Raw genomic sequence first — 18,988 nt, 5'->3', positions numbered from 1 at the left:
CATGCTAATGGTCTTAGGGGTATCTTATTTGGTCGCTGTTACACGCTTTTCGTGCATTAGACACGCTTTTCGTGCATTAGACACATGTTAAATCATGTGTTAGACACGTTAATCACACACCAGATGTGTCATCCGCGTTTGAGAACGCTGAAAAATAGAACATTTAAAATGTTCAGAGGACGTTGACCAGAACGTCATGGTGTGACGGAGCCTTTAAGATTGATAGCAACTCCCTCGCACCACACAGACCATTGGCATCCCTCCTAGGCAATGGGATCCCGGGAAGATGCGATGGGGATTAGCCAATGGAAATGCAGCTCTATTGCACCACACAAACCAAGATACAGGATTTTTATGAATTTAGGAAATCCAGCGTCTATTTTTTCTTTTTGTATCCTGAATTTCCTTCATAACTTGAGACAATATTTTTCAGAGGAGGTGTTTCATAACCTGATTCTTTTGTCAATAGAGACATTATAAGTGTATATAGAAATGATCTTAAACATTAAAAACCATTTTAAAAGTTAGATGGGATTTGAATAGAAATCAAAAAGGTTTACCAATAACTTGGAAATGACTATAAATTTATAGAAAAATATATGTAGAACAAAAATCCAAAACTGAGGCAAGACAAGATTGGTTTCCCTCTATTTTTATGCACTTATGCAATTTCTGACTGTGTAAAATGCTTTCTAAAAGTTTCAAAGTTCTGGCTTAACATATCAAATATAATTTATAAATGTGTTTCAAAGCTTTATGATGCTACAGGAATTAAATAAGGGAAAATAATATTATTACCATCGCTGCTATTTGCCAAAATGTGTTTAAATGTTTTATGATGCAACAGAATAATTAAATAAGGGAAAATAATATCATTACCATCGATGCAATTTGCCACAAATGAGAAAATCTTGTCATGCCTCTGAATGTAATTTAAGTGTTTTATTTGAGCTTACTAGCAAACTGAGCGATTTTCTTTGTGTTGCTGTGATTCCGACAAAACTATGAGACAACTGCGTACGTGACCTAAAGTTCACATCTAACACCAGACTAAGGAATCTACTCTGGATTTAGAGAGTTGTTCTCACAATGTTGCTCCGATGTCTTGTTGACTCCCTCCTAGCCAAACCATGCAGGCGTCCGCCAAGATAAGATTTTTGATTTTAACTCAAGAGACTGGAGCTCGGGTATAACTATAGGAGCATGGGCTCATTCTTGAATACAGCGGACAGTGAGTGCAAAAACAACCCCCATAAAAAAAAAATATATATATGATCCCATTCCAAGCAGTGGCCAAATGAGATTCCACAACCTGCCACCAAAGAGAACATGAGATTGGGAATGTACCATGCTCACTACCCCATGGAGTCCATCAATCATTATTCTACATAAAAACAGGGCTTTCAAACAGACAAAAAAGTCAGTCAAAAGGCAGCAAATGAGGAGTCTAGAGTGCATCCGGTGAGAGGGAAACAAACCAGCCAGCTGACCCGAGGAAAACTATAGTCAAAGAGAGTCATCCATATCAGTACTGCTTCATTAATTCATCAGACAACTTATTTGTGCTCAATCAACAATAGCCCTGTCCAACCCCTAGCAAATAAAGTGAAGTCTGCACACGCTGATAATCATCAAGAATCAAAAGCAGAAGACGTGGAAAAATGGGCTAAAAAGGGTTGGGGCAACACTCAGGCTGTGTTTGCATTTTTCTTTTTTTTTTTGGGGAGGGGTGGGTGGAAGGCATTTGCTGTGCCTGGATCAGAGGTTGTTATTCACAAAGAGACTTTTGGTGTACTATGTATTTGCAAAGATACAGCGAGGAAACTCATACCTAATACTTCTATACTCTGGTTACTATATTGCACATCACGTACATGATCCTGTGTGTACAATGCACTATTGCTAGGTTTTCACACATTAGAGGATTATTGGAATTCTTTTGCACAAGACCATGCTTCTGAGGACATTCAAATCCAATTTGGCTCTGGTTGGTAGTCTTTACATAAGGAAAGTGACTGGAATTTACATAGCACTGACACCACAGTTAATTTTGGCTTTTGGAGTAATTAAATTTACATTAGCCATTTAATAAACAAATGCTGAAAATACAATAGACCATTAAATCTATTGAGATGTGGGGTAAAAATCAGATCAGTAACCTACCAATTACTCAGGGGGCCTTATAAAAGGTTGTTGAATTAAGAAAATAATACAGCTTTATTTTGCGACTACAAAAGACAATAGGCTGTGTTCTTTGGCAGACTTTCTAAGTCAAAGCCCTCTTTATCTGATTAATCAATGGAAACTGTCCCGTCTGTGTAACACAACGCTTCCTTAAGAAAAACCTTTTCATGGGTCCAATGCTACATTCTCCCCAGGGTTGGTGAAAAGTGTCAGTTTGTTTTATCCAAAATAATACTAGCAAACAATCCACAAAACAGATGTGGGGCAACAATACCTACCACAGCAAACTATGACAGACATGTGTTTTGTCTGAGAAACATAATATGACCTAATGACATTTTGAAACCCTTTAAAAAATTGGAATTGTTTTACATCGCAACTCCCTTTTGGTTATACAAATGGTGTGTTTGTGTGTGTGTGGGGGGGGGGGTCATTTGAAAAGCTGTTGTCAAAGTGGAAGTTTTTCAAAACAAGTTTGTGGCGTGATGTCACAGGGGTGTCAAACGGTCCTGGACTACCGTTTCTCTGAGAGGGCCATTATAAGTGTGAAACCATATGAATGTATAATTTCAGGATTTTTGGGGCCAATCACTGTGTTAAAAAAAATGATCATCGATCACCAATCTATTCGCAAAATGGAGCAATTTGTCTATTTGAATGGCTTATTCATTTACTGTGTCTAAATATTTACTGTCTTTGAATGTATTCTCTAGTCAGGTCACATATTCTAATTAGTCAGGTCAAACCAAAATTACATGACAGAAATAATGTTTTAAGAAAAGTTTGAAAGAGACCAGGTTCGTTGTGAAAAATTGATTGTACGGGTGCAGAGGATGAGAGCTTCGTGGGTTTCAAATCACAGGTAGGTGTGTATTCAGCTACTAAAAAAAATAATAGTTTGGGGCGGACCACGTAATGGGTCTCTCATAACATAACAAAATATCCGCGTATGAAATGTGTCGGGCTGCTGCGAATCTGAAGAACCCAGCCAACAATGTCTTACTCAGCCTCGTGTGCGCAGTAATGCGCCTCGGCTCGATAGTGTTCATCGTGTACTGCGGTGGCTGTGAACAACCCTCTAAAAGCAGCACGCCTCGGCTCCATTATATGCCACCACGGCGCCGAAAATCAGCCACACCGGCTGAGGCGCCGCGTTCGGCGGTCACAGCTCCTGCGAAAGCTGCGCATTGGGCTTTGCGACGGGGGCGGCTCTGAAGAACCCAGCCGAGAATGCTTCACTCAGCCGTGTGCGCATAAAGCGCCCCTGCTCGACTGTGTTGCTCAGTACTACGGTGTCTGTGAACAACTTTCTAAAGCAGCACGGCTCGGCTACGTCATAAGCCACACCGGCCGGCTGCAATGAGCCGTGATGGCTCATCTCCGCCGCAGAAGTGGATTGGAAGGGGATGTGGTTTGGCCGTGATCGCATGTCATCTGAATATGGCTCGAAACAATAGTGTAATATTGCCCTGAGGGCTCGAAACAATAGTGTAATATTGCCCGGTAACTTCACTCAGATGTGTGGCGTTGTCCTTTTTGAAAAGAGTTTCCGTGTCAGAAGGGACATGTTCGTCTTGCATAGTTAGGGTGCACCGCGTGTTTTCATTGGCGAATGTCCGGGTGACGTCACGGACACAGGATGCAGCCAATATGGCGACCACTTGGATATCATAGAATGACACTTCTGCAACTATGCGCATGGATGACGGCTCTCCGCTCACATTTATTTTTTCGTATGGACATTGAAGTGAATAATGTTATATGTATTTTTCATTACAACATCTTTTCTAGAATGTTTATAGGGTTGACACTTGGGTTTTAAGTGTAATTACATTTCTTCATGCACCAAAACTTTAGAAGATGATTCAACATAACGGCAGCATGTTTTTATTCAATCGTTAGTGGTAACACTACTATTACTAGGCTTCTTTTTTATATTTTCATTGGGGTTCCGATACTGACAGTACTATGTTAAAAAAAACATGCGACAAGTCTTAAAATAAACTGGCTTTTAGGTTCAAATATATTGTTTATACCGTAAACGAAGGCATCATTGATCAGATCGATGAATTATGGCATTAAAACCGATCAGCATCAAATGGTAATTATCGTCCGATCTCGATCAAGCCGATCAGATCGGTGTAGGGTCTAGTATAATCGCCTTATTTTATTATTATATACACAATACACACAACAAATGACAGATAACTATGGAAATATGAAGTCAAGGAAAACAATTTATTCAAGCTATTTTAAAAAGTGGTTTGGAAAAAAAAGTGAAGACAATTTGCAAATTTGGAAGAGATTTTGTTTTGCAAGAAACATTGAAATACATGCACATAGTTTGCTTTTGCAGCCCACATTAAATGATTTGGCAGACCTCTGGGCCTTGACTTTGACACATGAAGTAACATGTGACGTAATAGTTTAATGTGGGCATTTGGGAACATGGCCCAACCAAAACAATAGCCAGATGATAGATGATTTTGATGTTTGACCTTTGAAACACTCGCTTAATTTTCAACCCGCATAGACATCAACCCGAGAGAAACCATGGGGTCACATATTTAAAAGAGGATTTGGATGTCTTGGGTTCTCTAGGGTTAAGTATAAAGGTATTGAACTAACCTTGTGGTGAATGGTCTACCAGGACTGGAGTCTGCACAGTTTATTTCTTTACATTCTTTTTTCGATCTTTACATTGGAACCTTGATAGAAAGGACTAATAGAGGCAGGGGATCATATAGCCGACTCTCTGTTACATTGAAGCACTTTTGTTTGCTATAGGCAGCCCTGATACTATACATTTCAAAACCTTTGTTTGTAGAGGTTTTTAGTGGTCTAAAATGACCAGCACAGTACAACATTCATTCATTCATTCATTCACCCTCTGTACCACTTATCCTCACTAAGGGCGTGGACTTGCTGGAGACTATTCCTACTGACTCTGGGTTAAGAGGTGGTGTATAACCTGAACTGGGCGCCACACAATTACAGGGGACATAGAACCAAACAAGCATTGGCATTTAAAAAAAAATAAAATTAAATCCATCCATTTTCTGAGCTGCTTATCCTCACAAGGATCACGGGAGCGCTAAAGCCTATCCCAGCCATTGTTGGGCAGGAGAGAACACACTGAAAATTGTTGCCAGCCAATTGCAGGGCACATGGGGACACGCAAGAGTCACACTCAGACAAACAACTATTCACACTAACAATCACACTTGGGAGCAATTTAGAGTCTCCAATTAATGCATGTTTTTGGGATGTGGGAGGAAACCGGAGTGCCTGGAGAAAAACCACAGAAACACAGGGAGAACATGCAAACTCCACACAGTCTGCACTGGGATTTGAACACCGGTCCTTCGAACTGAGAGGCCAACGATCCAACCAGACGCATCATATATACAGTATATGGCAAATGAGTACTATCGTACTGTTAGAAATGTAATAAAATGTGCATCACGTGAGCATTTAAAAATTCAGATACTTCTTGTTTTAACTTGATTGTTGCCATCCAAACATACCCTAAATATCCCACTTTATCTTCAGAAGTCTGCATCCAAAAGAAATATTATGTAGTCAATTATGGGAAGCAGAATAGTCGTCTCATCAAACCCACAGGAATGAATTGTAAAGTCAAAAATTTAAGGCAGGAAGGAAGGCAGTGGGTATTATAAAAAGCGCAGAGGGACCTCTTCTCAATTTGTAGTCGCCACTGTGGTACACATCAACCACATGATCACTGAACAGCTCCTGAGGACTCTTGTTAGACAGAACCCATTCACACACAATACACGCCATTACATGGTGTAAATGAGAAAATTACACATCACAAGTAGGTCACAGCTAAATGTGAACATAAAAAAATCACTTCCACAGACATCCAAAAAACATTTGTTCTTTCATTTTCATTTTCATTCATTTGATGATTATTCATGGTAGTGGACTCAGAGACTCATTTGGTTTCATGATCCTTAACCAACAGAGAAGGTCTCAGGGAATAGAAACTTAAAGCAACATAAAAGATGCGCAAATAAGGGGCCCAATTAGAAATAATTTAACAAGAGAAAGGTGAACAGAACAGTGAGAAGATTTTCAATAGAATATTTTTGGCAAAAAAAATACTCTGAAACTCATTCCTGATTCTGCCAAAGAAACTGTTGCTAGGAGTACTAAATCTCAAGTGTTGGGTTTCTATTCACTCAGCCTCATGCTCCTTCAGCAAGTCAAGAGCGGTTGCGTGCCATAAGAAAGTCAAATACGTCATATACATACTCTCGTAAACTGCCAGTCAAGCTTGAAAAAATGTGCTCATGTGAGAAATGAAAGGATATCTAGACTCTTTTGAAAGGGATTGTATGTATTTCTTTCATGGGTTATTTTCAATATATTTGAATATTTTTTGTGTAAGGGGATGGTTGTTTGTTTTTTGTCACATTTTATTTTCTATTATATTCTACATCAACATTGGTGCTAACTTCATTTTGTTGGACAGCAAAGTGTATCAAGGTATATTAATCTATTCGATTTCAAACCTTAATTCAATTTAGTGTCTTAAAATTTCAATTCTTTATAAGCTGTACTTTCTTTTCATTACATTTAAAGAGATGAGGGATCCATGGAACAGCTCATCATCCATTTCTATCAAGCTGAACAAAGCAAGCAAAGACATGATAACATCAGCAATAATGTAATTTAAAAATACTAATTAACAAAATTCTAATTCTAATACATAATTAAAACATGTTCTGATTATATTTATTGGACGTAAACAAACAAAGGTGTTTATTTTAAACCAATATCCCTCAAACAAATACAAAGCAGAAGTGACATTTCAAGTCAGCCATTATTGCCACAAAGTGAAATAAGTATGGTAATTCCTTGAGCAGCAAGATTTTCAACACTCTCTGTCGAAATGAAAAACAACATAAGATGTGTCCGTTAACTTGACTTACCAATAGATTTGCTGCTGGAAGGCCCTCCGTCCTCCTGAGGTTTGAACATCAGCATCTGTCGGTGCAGATGTAGTGCCTCTGTCGAATGTGCAGCATTTCCTTGGCTTCCATCTCCTGAGCTACTTTCTACGACCAAGTCTGGCCCACTGGTCTCCACGGTCCTCCCGTTATGACCCCTACTGGGCCTCCTCTGAGGCTCAGTTCGAGAGGGAAAAAGCAGTCGGACAGACGGTCTGTTGGACACCTCAAGTTCGTCATCCTCGGGAATCGGGTTGTACCAGATCTCCCCTTCGTCGTCAGCATCATTCTCCTCTGCGGGGTCCACACTCCTGGGGTGAGGCGATACACTCACCTAGATCAAGACAGAAGCCAAAGAGGAAAAAAAAACCTTGAATGCTGTTATAAAAAACATTCGTCCTAAACCTATCTTACTCGGAAAATGGAAAACTAACTAACTTGCCATGACATGGACAATTGAACTCCGAGTTCCGGTACGCACCTAGAATCGTTTTCTATCTTAGATTGGAAATGTAACTCCAGACCATTACCACACACTGCTAAATTGACTTTTGCACCATCATAGTTTGACTTTTTCACAAGTTTTTTTGCAGCACCACATTTTTTGTAGATGACATTTTCAGCGCCTTCCCCCACTTCCAAATTTTCACTGCCACACACCCCCCCGACACCTTGAAAACATTATTCCTTGGGAATCAACAAAAATAAGAATAACTGCTGGGTGGAACTTAATGATGAAAAGTGTTCATGGTAGTTACTGGTCACCCCGCACCTCCCACCCCCACCCCACCCGACCCCCGTCATAACCCAAGGCGCGTCCCCCCAATTTGAAAACTACTGCACACACGGTCCAAGTATTTTAACACTCAAACCGATTTTAATTTTAATGCTCCAGTTTACCAGTATGATAGCAATTCTTCAGTACCTCATACCCAGTGGTCCATAAAGTCATGTAAAAATTTGAGAGGCCTGACCTTTAACCCTATAAAACACCACAAGAATGAAATGGAAGGGACTGTTATACAGCGATCTCATCTCACAATTTTTTTTTTATTAATGAATGGACAAAAATATCCATCGACTCATTTTTTTCAGTTCATGAGTTATATGAACATGTGTGCATTTTTTGGAGGGGGTGGGGCACAACGGTGATAAAGCAGATATCGAAATAATATCATGTTTATGATCTTTAACCACAAAAGCAAATCAGCAATTTCTTGAACGTCAAACTATCCAGTTAAAAGCTGTTGTCAAGTAGCACAAGACTGTGAGGTTAATTAACCTTGGGTAGATGCAGGTGGGCCGGCCGTGCAGATGGTGCCCCTGAACTTATCATTTGCTCTGGAGAAGGACTGGGTAGAGGTGGCAGCTGTGGGTAGCCCTGGCACGCCTCCTCCTCAGCTGCCAGCTTGCCTTGCAGCTCATCTTTACTGTAGTAGTTCCCTTTTCCAAGGGTGCTCTGCTGCAGCCAGTTGCGCTTCTTGGCCACCGTGATGGTGTGGAGGTGTGGTCGCCATGCTGAAAGCTCATTGGCCCTGGCTGTCTCTTGAGTTTGGGCATTTTCAATTAGAGCTGAATGAGCAACAGAAAGCGGAGGTTAGACAATCTGAGGGTTTACCATCACATGCCAGGAGACATACAAACCAAATTAATCACGATATCATTCATCCATTTTCTATACTTCGTGTCCCAATAAGGGCCGTAGGAGCCTCTCCCAGCTGACTCATATGGACTATTCACACTACCATGCGCAACTACGGACAATTCAGTCTCTACTTGACCTAACTCATGCTTTTTTAGAATGTGAGGCGGAAGTACGGGGATAACACACAAACCCCACACAGTCCTGAGCCGAGAGTTGAACCTAGAACCCTGTCAAGTTGAGGGAAACATCTGTATCAAGAAACCAAAGGAGTGTACATGGTAAATAAATAAAAAAGTAAATGAGTGATTTTTTTTTAAAAAGCCATGGATATGGTGGCTGGAGATATTCTCTTGTGTATCTCACATCTGCTTTCAGTCATTTATTTAGTTCGGAAAGCCACAAAGTGTTTGGGTTTGTTGGTCAGTTGCTCTTTTTATGTGATGATTTTTAGTCATATTGTTTTTATTACCAAATTACTAATCTGACTGTCACAGGCTCTTTGAAGCATCGTCATCTATTTTTTCGTCACTGATGACCTTTTCACTTTTTTGAGCTTAGAAAATACATGAATTCAAGTGCGTTTTAAAATGAAAATATATTATGTTCTTGAAACAAGCACAGCAAATTGTCTGGCATGTTTTGGCTATCCCAAGAGCAGAAGAGCAGATTCAGTCAGCGAGAAATACTCAACATTGTTTGCGTGTGTGTTATAGATAAAAGACGCGACTGAGTGCCATGCTCTAACTTGTACAGCAACAGAAGTATTTAAAAGTCAGTTTGCATCCTCCACACTCAGACAAGCCCCTCGACATCTTTTGATGAGACAGCTTGTCCTTTTCCTCACGGATATATTTCCATGAAGACATCCACCAAATTATAGACTGCTAAATAAATTTATTATAAGGAACTGAAATTGAATACAAAGCAGCCAGTATGTACAAAACATGTCACTTCTTTAAATGGGTAAGAATTTGTGTCATCTGATTATCACCCTACTCCAAACCCCCCACTCTTACATAAGACAGATGAATCCAACAAAAGAAATGTTAGGTTTGACATTACAAAACTTAAAATGATAGTGCTGTAAAAAAAAAAAAAATTAAAAATCCATAACGTGAAAGGAATAAGTTATTTTCCCCTCCCAACTACTACAAACCAATCACAAGAGGAGCTTGAACTTAGTTTTTGTAAGATTTGGAATTGAAAACTGTGTATTGTTTTCCTGAAACAAAATGATATCCCCTGGGAGTTTCTCTATGAACGAAACAGAAAATGTGAAATGTGGAAATATAGATTGATTGAAGGTGATGTCAGGCAAAACTAGTGATAAACAGCGACTTGTCGTCTGCTCTTTTTTTAAATTGAGATTTTGCTCTACCACAGAACATGGACAGTCCAACATTTTCATCGTGGAAGCCTTTCAATGTCATTTCAGCATTCCTGCTGGTGTAAAAAGCAAAGTGGAGAGTTTCTAGAGTGGTGTGGTTGGAAAATATCTGTGACTTCAAGCACGAAAATGCTGAAATGTCTATTCTCAACATTGCACAACAAATTAGTTCACTCCTGTCAGCAAACATTTTTCCACTTTAATAATAGGACTCTTTAATAGTGGGAGTGAATGATGATTTATTTACTGTCCAGATACAAACTACATTTGCATAATTTAAATTACCAAAGATTATATTATTTGTGGGTTGTTTGATAGTCAAGTGTACAAGTCTTTTTCCTCTTATTACAACTAAATGTGGATGAAAGCAACAGAAAACACAAAAAAGATATGATTAAAGGTGTGGATGTAGTATTTTTCCACTCTTAAAACTTTAAAATGCTTTACTTGATTACTAAGTTAATAATGTATTGAACAAAAAATACAAACATTCTACCATATATGTAATGTGAGTGTCTAAAATGCATACTGATCAAAACTAGGATTAGACAACCTTGGTGGATTTTTGCACGCTCAAGTGATCACCGCTACTCATTTAAGGCTGCTATGGCGTTCATCTCAAAGGACAAGAGTATGACTCTGTGTGGAGTTGCCAGCATGCCATCTTCTGAGAGGGGGGTCTTTCATAACTAGAAAGGAAAACATGTGCTGACACGAATAGCATTCCAGACGACAGGTTTGCAGCCTTAACGCTGCTGTCTCCGGTGCCACCCCAAAGCATAACATAGACTGGTAAACCTGCAGCAGCCATGGTGGACCTCTCCTTCACACAACCAACCTCCTGTACACTACACGCAACCCTTGTTCTGACTGCAACCTCATTGCAGATATTATTTATAAACGCAGGTAGGATGAACACGTACCACCCCACCCACACTGTTCTTTGTACTTCTTACGATGATCAAAATGTTTCTCAATTTTAGTGTTCAATTTCACGTTCATAGGTTTTTGACATGATTGAAATGTAGATTGACATGATCAACTGTTAATTTTCATTATCTTTGGTATTTGAAGTAAATCTGCCAATTAACATGGAGGAATAAAATGCCTCAAGCTAACACCACCATTGGAAAATTTAGAAATGGCCTGTTTAAACATCACATTTTTCATCTCAACTAATAAGAAACACGTGGGCATTTTTCTACCAAAGAGGTCAAGAGTTGGTCACAAATGTATTATATTTATTGGGCTCAGTGTTTATTTAAAATGGCAATTATTTAAACGTTAAGGCTTAAAAAATTAAAGACAGCCACATAGTTATCACTGGGTTACTATGTTTCACAACACCATGAGCCACAGAAGTAGCCCTGTAGTTACAGACTTATTAATTACGAATTATTTTTAAAGTAATAAATTGTATTTTTGTACACAATATAATGGTTTAAATCAGAAAAAAGTAGGGCTTCCCTGATGAGAATGTAATTTTGGCCAATGATTGAATTTTCAGGAAAAAAAATTGGCCAGGGCCAAACTTAGTTGCCCACCTCTGTACTCTGTACTGTACTCTTAATGACTAAAAATTAAGTAATTTTTGTTGTTGTTTTCTGATTGTATGTTTTCTTATGTGACTTTCTTATGTGACTGGTGACCAATCTAGCATGTAGATGGACCTGGATAGGCTCCCTGTAACAGAATAACCAGTAAAGAAAATTACTAGATGGATGGATGGATGGATGGATGGATGGATGGATGGATGGATGGATGGATGGATCGATGGATGGATGGATGGATCGATGGATCGATGGGATTTGGGATTTACAAACCCCAGTACTGGTGAAGTTAGACATTCTTTACAACCTAAATTTAAAAACACAATGCAAATCATTTTAAATCTACATTCAATTGAAATCACTATACAGTAAAAAACAGGTTTTCATTTTCACACTGATGAAGGTCATTGCTATTTTGCAAATATTCGCTCATTTTAATGGCTGGAACATGTTCCAAAAATGATGGGTCAGGGGTAACTAAAGACTGGGACAGTTACAGAATTTAGGGATTTCCTCATCTCCAATCAAGAATATTATCAAAACTTCCAGAGAATCTGTGAAAAACTGAATGCCTGAATGACCTTTGATCTCTCAGGGTCCACAAATGCCAAAAAACAGTATTTTGTCAGATTAAAATTCCCACGTGGTCTTAGAACACTTAAGACGACCATTGTCAATTAACAGTTTGTCGCTACATTGCTGAATGCATTTTAAATCTATCCCATGCAAAATGAAAGTCATATAGCAACAATACCCAGAAACACCGCCGGCTTCTCTGCGCTTGAGCTTATCTTAGATGGACTGATGCCAAGTGAAAAAGTGGCTGTGGCCTGATGAGTCCAAATGTCAAATTGTTTTTGGAACGCATGTCTGAGGAAAAGGACCATCTGCATTGTTATCAGCGTAAAGTTCAAAGCCAGCATCTGTGATAGTATGGGGTACGCTAGTGCCCATGGCATGGGTAACTTGCACATTTGCGAAGGCACCATAAATGGTGAAATGTCCATACATGATTTGGAACTACATATGCTGTCATCCAAGCAACATCTTTTTCAGGGACGTCCCTGCTTTTTTTCCAGCAAGTCAACACCAAGCCACATTCTGCACAAGTTCCGAAAGCATAAGTTTGTAGTAAGAGACTACACCGGCCTGCCAACAGTTCAGAACTACCTCCCATTGAAAATGTGTGGCGCATTTTGAAGCACAAAAAAATGACCCTAACCCTATGACAAGGGAGAGGAGACCCCAAACAGTTGTGAAACTCAAGTTGTACAACCAAGAATAGGAAAGAATTAGAACTATGCAACTTGAGCAATAAGTGTCCTTAGTTCTGAAAAGCATATTGAATGTTGTTAAGAGGAAGGTGACGTAAGACTGCGGTAAACACTCAAAATGAGTGAATATTTGCAAAAAGAACACCCAGCATTTATCATTAAATATCTTCTATATATTCAATATGTATGTCAAAGTTTAAAAGGATTTGCAAATCATGATGTTTCTTTTTATTTACATTCCACTCAATGTCACAACTTGGATTAGGGTTTATAAAACATTATGTTCAGACATATTTTAGCTTATAGTTGTTTTGGCTAATGTTTTTTTTTTTTAGTTCCGGTTGTTTTTGTGTGTTTGCTTTTTGTTTAGAAACATAGAACATGAGACTACCAGAAAATGTATAGCAAATATTTGAAATAAATTTCCATATCACAACCCCACAACCTCCTTTGTTGTGGCACGGTGCTGTGTAGAGGATGCAGTGAGACTACCGGTACATAAATCTTACACCCCGTTAAGGTAACAGATGGCCAAAACACAATACAGTAATAGAACGTTTGCATGTCTGTGTGGGAGGAAGAGAGAAGAGGTGGCGCAGAGCTGTGTTACGGTTTGGTGATAGAGCTAAAAACAGAGAAAAGCTTATTTCCTGGATGTACTATTAAAAACCTGTAGAACTAAACCGCTCTCTCATTATACTCTCAATCTAAATCTACTAAATGCTGATTTCACTTTCTCCTTGTGAGCATTTAATTCACTTTCCTACCAACTTCCCTTTTAGATCGTCTCCACAGAGGCTGTTCTTTTGATAAGAGCAAAACCTACACCAAAAACCTTTCCTGTCCATACACACAGCACTTTGTTGTGTACAGCGTTTCAGGCTCCCTTTCAAAATGGGATCTTTTGCTGTTTGCCATACATTCCTGCTGATGATCATTCATATGGTAATGAGGGTCCTGTGAGTAGATTTTTCTCTTTTTACATCAGTAAAGGCCTGAGATTGTCCGGGGTTACGTCACATGTCAACACTCGCATCCTGCTGAGCTGTCATGGTAGCAGCATACCCAAATGCATGTATTACTTCCTATTGAGTGCATTGTCTTGGGATTTGAATGTTCTGCTGTATTTAACAACATGATGAAGATGGCTGTCTGTTTACATCCGCACTTAAAAAAACGTGATTCACTCATGTAGTGCATAAAGAGTGCTGTTAAAAATCCCAATCCCTAAGGTTTCTCCTCCATTCCTCAACTGATTCTATATTTTTAAAAGCTGCCTTTCTCCACAAATATGGAAATACATATCAAACAGAAACATTATTGGTCCGCGAACATTAGTTGTGCATGGTTGTGAGAAAAAAAAAAATCTAGTACAGGATAAATTTGCTATGTTGCTTAAACTAAACATAATCTGACGTGTGTGCAACCATCATGGATGGGTTATATCACACTTACATTCCACCCATCCATTTCCTGAGCCACTTACCCTCACAAGGGTTGTGGGAGTTCTGGAGCCTATCCAAGCTATCATTGGGCAAGAGACGGGGTACACCCTGAACTGGTTCCCAACCAATCACAGGGCACATAGAGACAAACAACTATTTACACTCACAATCACACCTAGGGGCAATTTAGAGCGGTCTCCAATAATTTCATGTTTTGGAGATTTGGGAGGAAACTGGAGTTCTACGAGAAATCCCACGAAGGGACAGGAAGAACATGCAAACTCCACACAGGTGGGGCTGGGATTTTAACCCCGGTCCCCAGAACTGTAACGCCAACCCTCCAACCAGTTACTCCACTGTGCCCCCACACTTACATTCAAATTACAGTTTTATTTGGAATCCTCTGAGCAAGCATTCATTGTTCATTCATGGGATGAAAGTGACGCCACGGAAAAAAGTTAAACAGCAGGAATGGCATCCTAAAAATCTATCCAATGTCTCCTTTAAATGCAAGTAACCATGGAGCTGCCCTGAGTTAATGACTGGGGAGGAAGGCAACATGACGGCCCAACCCCCTTACTCTCAAATCAAACACAACTGTAGCGTTAGTGCACTAACTCCTGTTCTGCTTTGGATTCCTCTAACCACAACTGGGGTAATGCTCAGTGTTCTTGTGTGTGAGTGTGTGTGTGTTTGTGTGTGTGTTTTGTTTTGTTTTTTTTTTTGGGGGGGGGCGCAACATAAAAGGTAAAATACAAAGGGGAGTACGGTTCCCCAAACTTAGGGCCAGCACCCGATATGGTTTTATTTCTTGGGTTAGTTCTTTTGGGAATTATGTAAAATGTTATTTTATTGTGCATCAGGCAAGCACATGACCCTTTGGCAATAAATAAAGTCATGTCTTAAGTGGTCTTTTTTAATCCTCCATTTAAGATCAGAATAAGAAAAGCTTATATTATGGAAATACATTATATGTTTTCGGAAGTTTAGGTTGAGTGTAGGAATTTCAAATCATCAGCTGAACAAGGTTGTGAAACCCTGGTTTCGATGAATGACAAACTACTGCATCCTGGGCCAGTGGCATAGTTGCACACAGAAGCCTTCCTCTGAGCAGCACTGATATCACACTCTATTTCTAGCAACACACCACTGACAGTCAACAACAGCTTACAGACAAGCCAGCGCAACTATTTGCTCTGGAAAGGGCCATTCTGCACAAGCTCAGATGCTCAGTGACAAAAACACACAAAAAAGCAAAAGCACAATCAAAACATTTCAGTGATCGTTTGCAAACCTAAAAGTGATTGTCCTGTAAAATGTCGTCATATACTTGGGCTAAATTGACTTAATTTTTGGCTGAGTGTGGATGAACTGGATGCATTATACTGTATTTACTGACAAAACACCCATCTTATGTATAAATGTGTGAACATTGCTAATGTGAGTAACTGAAACATCAATCCAGGCCATACAACGATGATATGATAAACCAGAATTCTAAAAAAAAAAACATTTTACTTTCTACAATGAGCAAAACCTGAAAATGCCAGGGCTAAACATTGAGACTACAACAAATGCATCCCAAATTGGTGACATGTGTACACTATTGCAAATAATTGTCATTTTGTGGTATGGTTTTTCATACATAAATTGAAAGCCAACTGGTGGGTTTCCGTTTGGCCTGAACAATAATCTGAACAAAACAATTACAAAATGTCAAATTCCATTGCAGATGGTTTCATGATACAGATATTTACACTGTAACTTTAATCTTGTACACGAATCTCATTCACGTACACAAATTCCACCACCAACACTAGTAAAACTTGAACAGGCAGAATGAGTTAGTTGTTATTGGACTTTACTGTGAGTAATCCCACCTAAAACCTGATGTTCTATAAATTTAGTGTTAGAAATGTGCCTACATTAGTGTGAAAAAGAGAACCCGCCACCAGTTAGAGAATCTTAAAAGAAAGCAAAGAGGTCTCATCCCTTTGCTTTGCATCCAGCAGAGTGCCACCAGGCGGAGTGTACTATGAGTGGAGGATGATGACAGTAATCATACAGGAAAGAGGGTGAGAGTTTGCTGATTTAGGAGATCCACAGGAGTCGAGGCCACTCCATGCGGCCGTCCTACCTGAATGCTGTGGTGTCTTGCTTGCAGGGGACTTCACAGATTTTACCACTCGTCTGGATGTTAGGATCCCTGATCCCCCCGGGCTCGCCAGAGGAGAGGGACACTCGGGGTTTCGGCTCCCACCGTGGGGCGAGGATGAACCCTCAATCCGCTGCTTCATTTCAGATGACAACAGGCGACCTTTGTGCATCCACTGTTGCATCTTGTTGACAGTGACACCATGGCCCTTGTTGGTTAAGTTGCCTCCCTGTTCTGAAACTCCTGTGGGCTGTTGCTTGTAAACAGAACCGGGAGGCACTGATCCCTCTGTGTTGCTGTCCGAAGAACCTGTAAGGCTGTTGACCGAGCCACTGGTTTCAACAAGGCTCTCACTGGCAGCTTCTGGAAAACGGCTCTCATTGCTGGGTACATTGTAGACCATGCGAGGTTTTGAAAGCTCAGCCACTGCTATACCTTCAGCATCCTCACTGTCTTGATCTGATTTTTGATGTGAACCAACTTCGTCGTCACACACGACTGAACTGCCTCTAAGAGGATTAGTGCACTGCAAAGGTCCCCCTGGATACCTAAAGTCTCCGTCACTAGCAGAACGCGCTAAAGTGGGTTTTATCTTAGCCAGCGATAGATTCGTCATGCTTTTACTTTTTAGTCGGCTTTTGAGACCTGACTCAATGTTTCCACCAAGGCACAGTAGCAAAGAATCTGTGTCAGACACCTGCTGGGGGCTGTGGTCACCCCCAGAGTACCACGAGTCGCTGTCCATGTTTCTGGGGGACAACCTTGAGCACAAGCTATCCCTAGAGTTGCTACTACAGGAGGAGGTGGTCTGATTCTCACTGAAACCAGCACTTACCTGCTGGTCCAAATTGATATCATTCATAGCATTAATCAGGAGGTAATACGCCTCTTTGAGCTGGGTCCGAAGCCTATCTGTTTCCTGGGCACTGTGGCTCTCATCATCTTGTCCTTCATCTGGACCTATCTGGGCAAGCGCTGGAATATCTCCTCCATCCCTCACACTTTTTGCTCTAGTTTCATAGAAAGGCAGAATTCCATTATCATAATAATCATCATCTTCACTGTCTAAAGGATGCATGAGTGATCCCTTTGTGTCACACATGGATGCTATGTTAATATCACATATTTCCAGCTCGGTTGGAAAGACAGATGGGCTCTGCAGAGGGCCCCTGAAGTCCTCTGAGTATGCAGGGTCAAAGTTCTCAATTGTTTGAAAGAGGTTTTCTTCTGTTTGAGCTGGGATGTGATTTGCACGCAATGGTGGGTTGATATGTACATTTACAGCAACGGTGGTTCTTGACACACGTTGGGAATGTACACAGAGTAGGGGCTCACAATCAGAAGTGGTGCAGTTGACAGTTCGTGCGTGGGAAGAAATATTATTGGAATTGTCCCCGAAACCAATTGAATCTCCGACGCCGCATTGCCATGGGACTGAGATGAAGTGTTTCCTGTGGGCAAACAACACCCCTCCTGAAAGAGCGATCGCGTCATCACACACGGGCTCCCAGCAGCTCCTATTAGCCTCCGGAATCGCCTGTCCCGTAAACTGCACCTCTCTTTGAAGCGAGGCCCCCGGGAGCTGCCCATTCACCCGACCCCTGCCCCCGCAGCTCAGCGACGGCGGACGTGAGCCGGCCAGCCGGAGCAACTCTACCCCTGTGGCTTGCGCCGCCGGCCCGTCAACACAATTCTCGTACGTGCTCATTCTTTCTCCCGTGTAATCCGGGCCTGATAGCGTGACTATCGAGTGAGCCTCGACCGAGTCTCGCTGCATTTGCAAAACTTTTTCTTTACCTTCTCGGCCCACATTCGCAGCTGCGGCGGCGGCGGCGGCGGGGACGGCAGCAGCAGCAGTGGAGCCCGATCCAGCGCCGAGCGTCTCTCCTTTCTTGGATTTTTTCCCACGTAGTTTCGCTAGTAAAGTCCTCCGCAGAGGATCAGCCATTCCCTTCCCGTGCCCCCGAAAAGTTAAATTCCTCCCGATCCCCTTTCAGCACGCTGGCTCCACAGGGAAAGAGTTGAGTGGGTTCTCGTCGCTCGCCGAGGTCTCCATTCTCCGCTGTCACCTCCGCACTGGCGACACACTCCGCTGGGTGCAGCCTGGCTCTGACTGTGCCTGAGACTGTGCGCGCCCTCGCCTCAACTCAGCTCACTTTGCCACCCCCACCTCCTCTCTCTCTCTCTCTCTCTCTCTCTCTCTCTCTCTCTCTCTCTCTCTCTCTCTCTCTCACACACACACACACACACAGACACTCGTACTCCCTTTCCTCCATGAGCGACTTACATCAGGTCAGATGATTGTTTTTTTGTTGTTGTTTTTTGTACAGTATAACCCAAATCAGTTTATACCAGTTGTTATAAATTTCCCA

General features: G+C 40.9%; 1 protein-coding gene across 1 annotated transcript in view; it reads right to left on the bottom strand.

The window, feature by feature from the left end:
• syde2 (synapse defective 1, Rho GTPase, homolog 2 (C. elegans)) overlaps positions 1 to 18,747 on the bottom strand; it is a 52,612-nt gene extending 33,865 nt beyond the window's left edge. The window contains exons 1-3 of the mRNA XM_061826150.1: positions 16,599 to 18,747; positions 8,443 to 8,732; positions 7,143 to 7,494 (exon numbers count right to left, since the gene is read on the bottom strand). Of these exons, the coding sequence (XP_061682134.1) occupies positions 7,143 to 7,494; positions 8,443 to 8,732; positions 16,599 to 18,564 (2,608 nt within the window). The 5' untranslated portion in view covers positions 18,565 to 18,747. The remainder of the gene's footprint in view (positions 1 to 7,142; positions 7,495 to 8,442; positions 8,733 to 16,598) is intronic.
• Positions 18,748 to 18,988: the final 241 nt, after the last annotated feature.

The sequence above is a fragment of the Syngnathoides biaculeatus genome, chromosome 7 (genome assembly GCF_019802595.1).
Source record: "Syngnathoides biaculeatus isolate LvHL_M chromosome 7, ASM1980259v1, whole genome shotgun sequence".
Classification (NCBI taxonomy): domain Eukaryota; kingdom Metazoa; phylum Chordata; class Actinopteri; order Syngnathiformes; family Syngnathidae; genus Syngnathoides; species Syngnathoides biaculeatus.
This window is presented reverse-complemented; position numbering and strand designations above follow the sequence as displayed.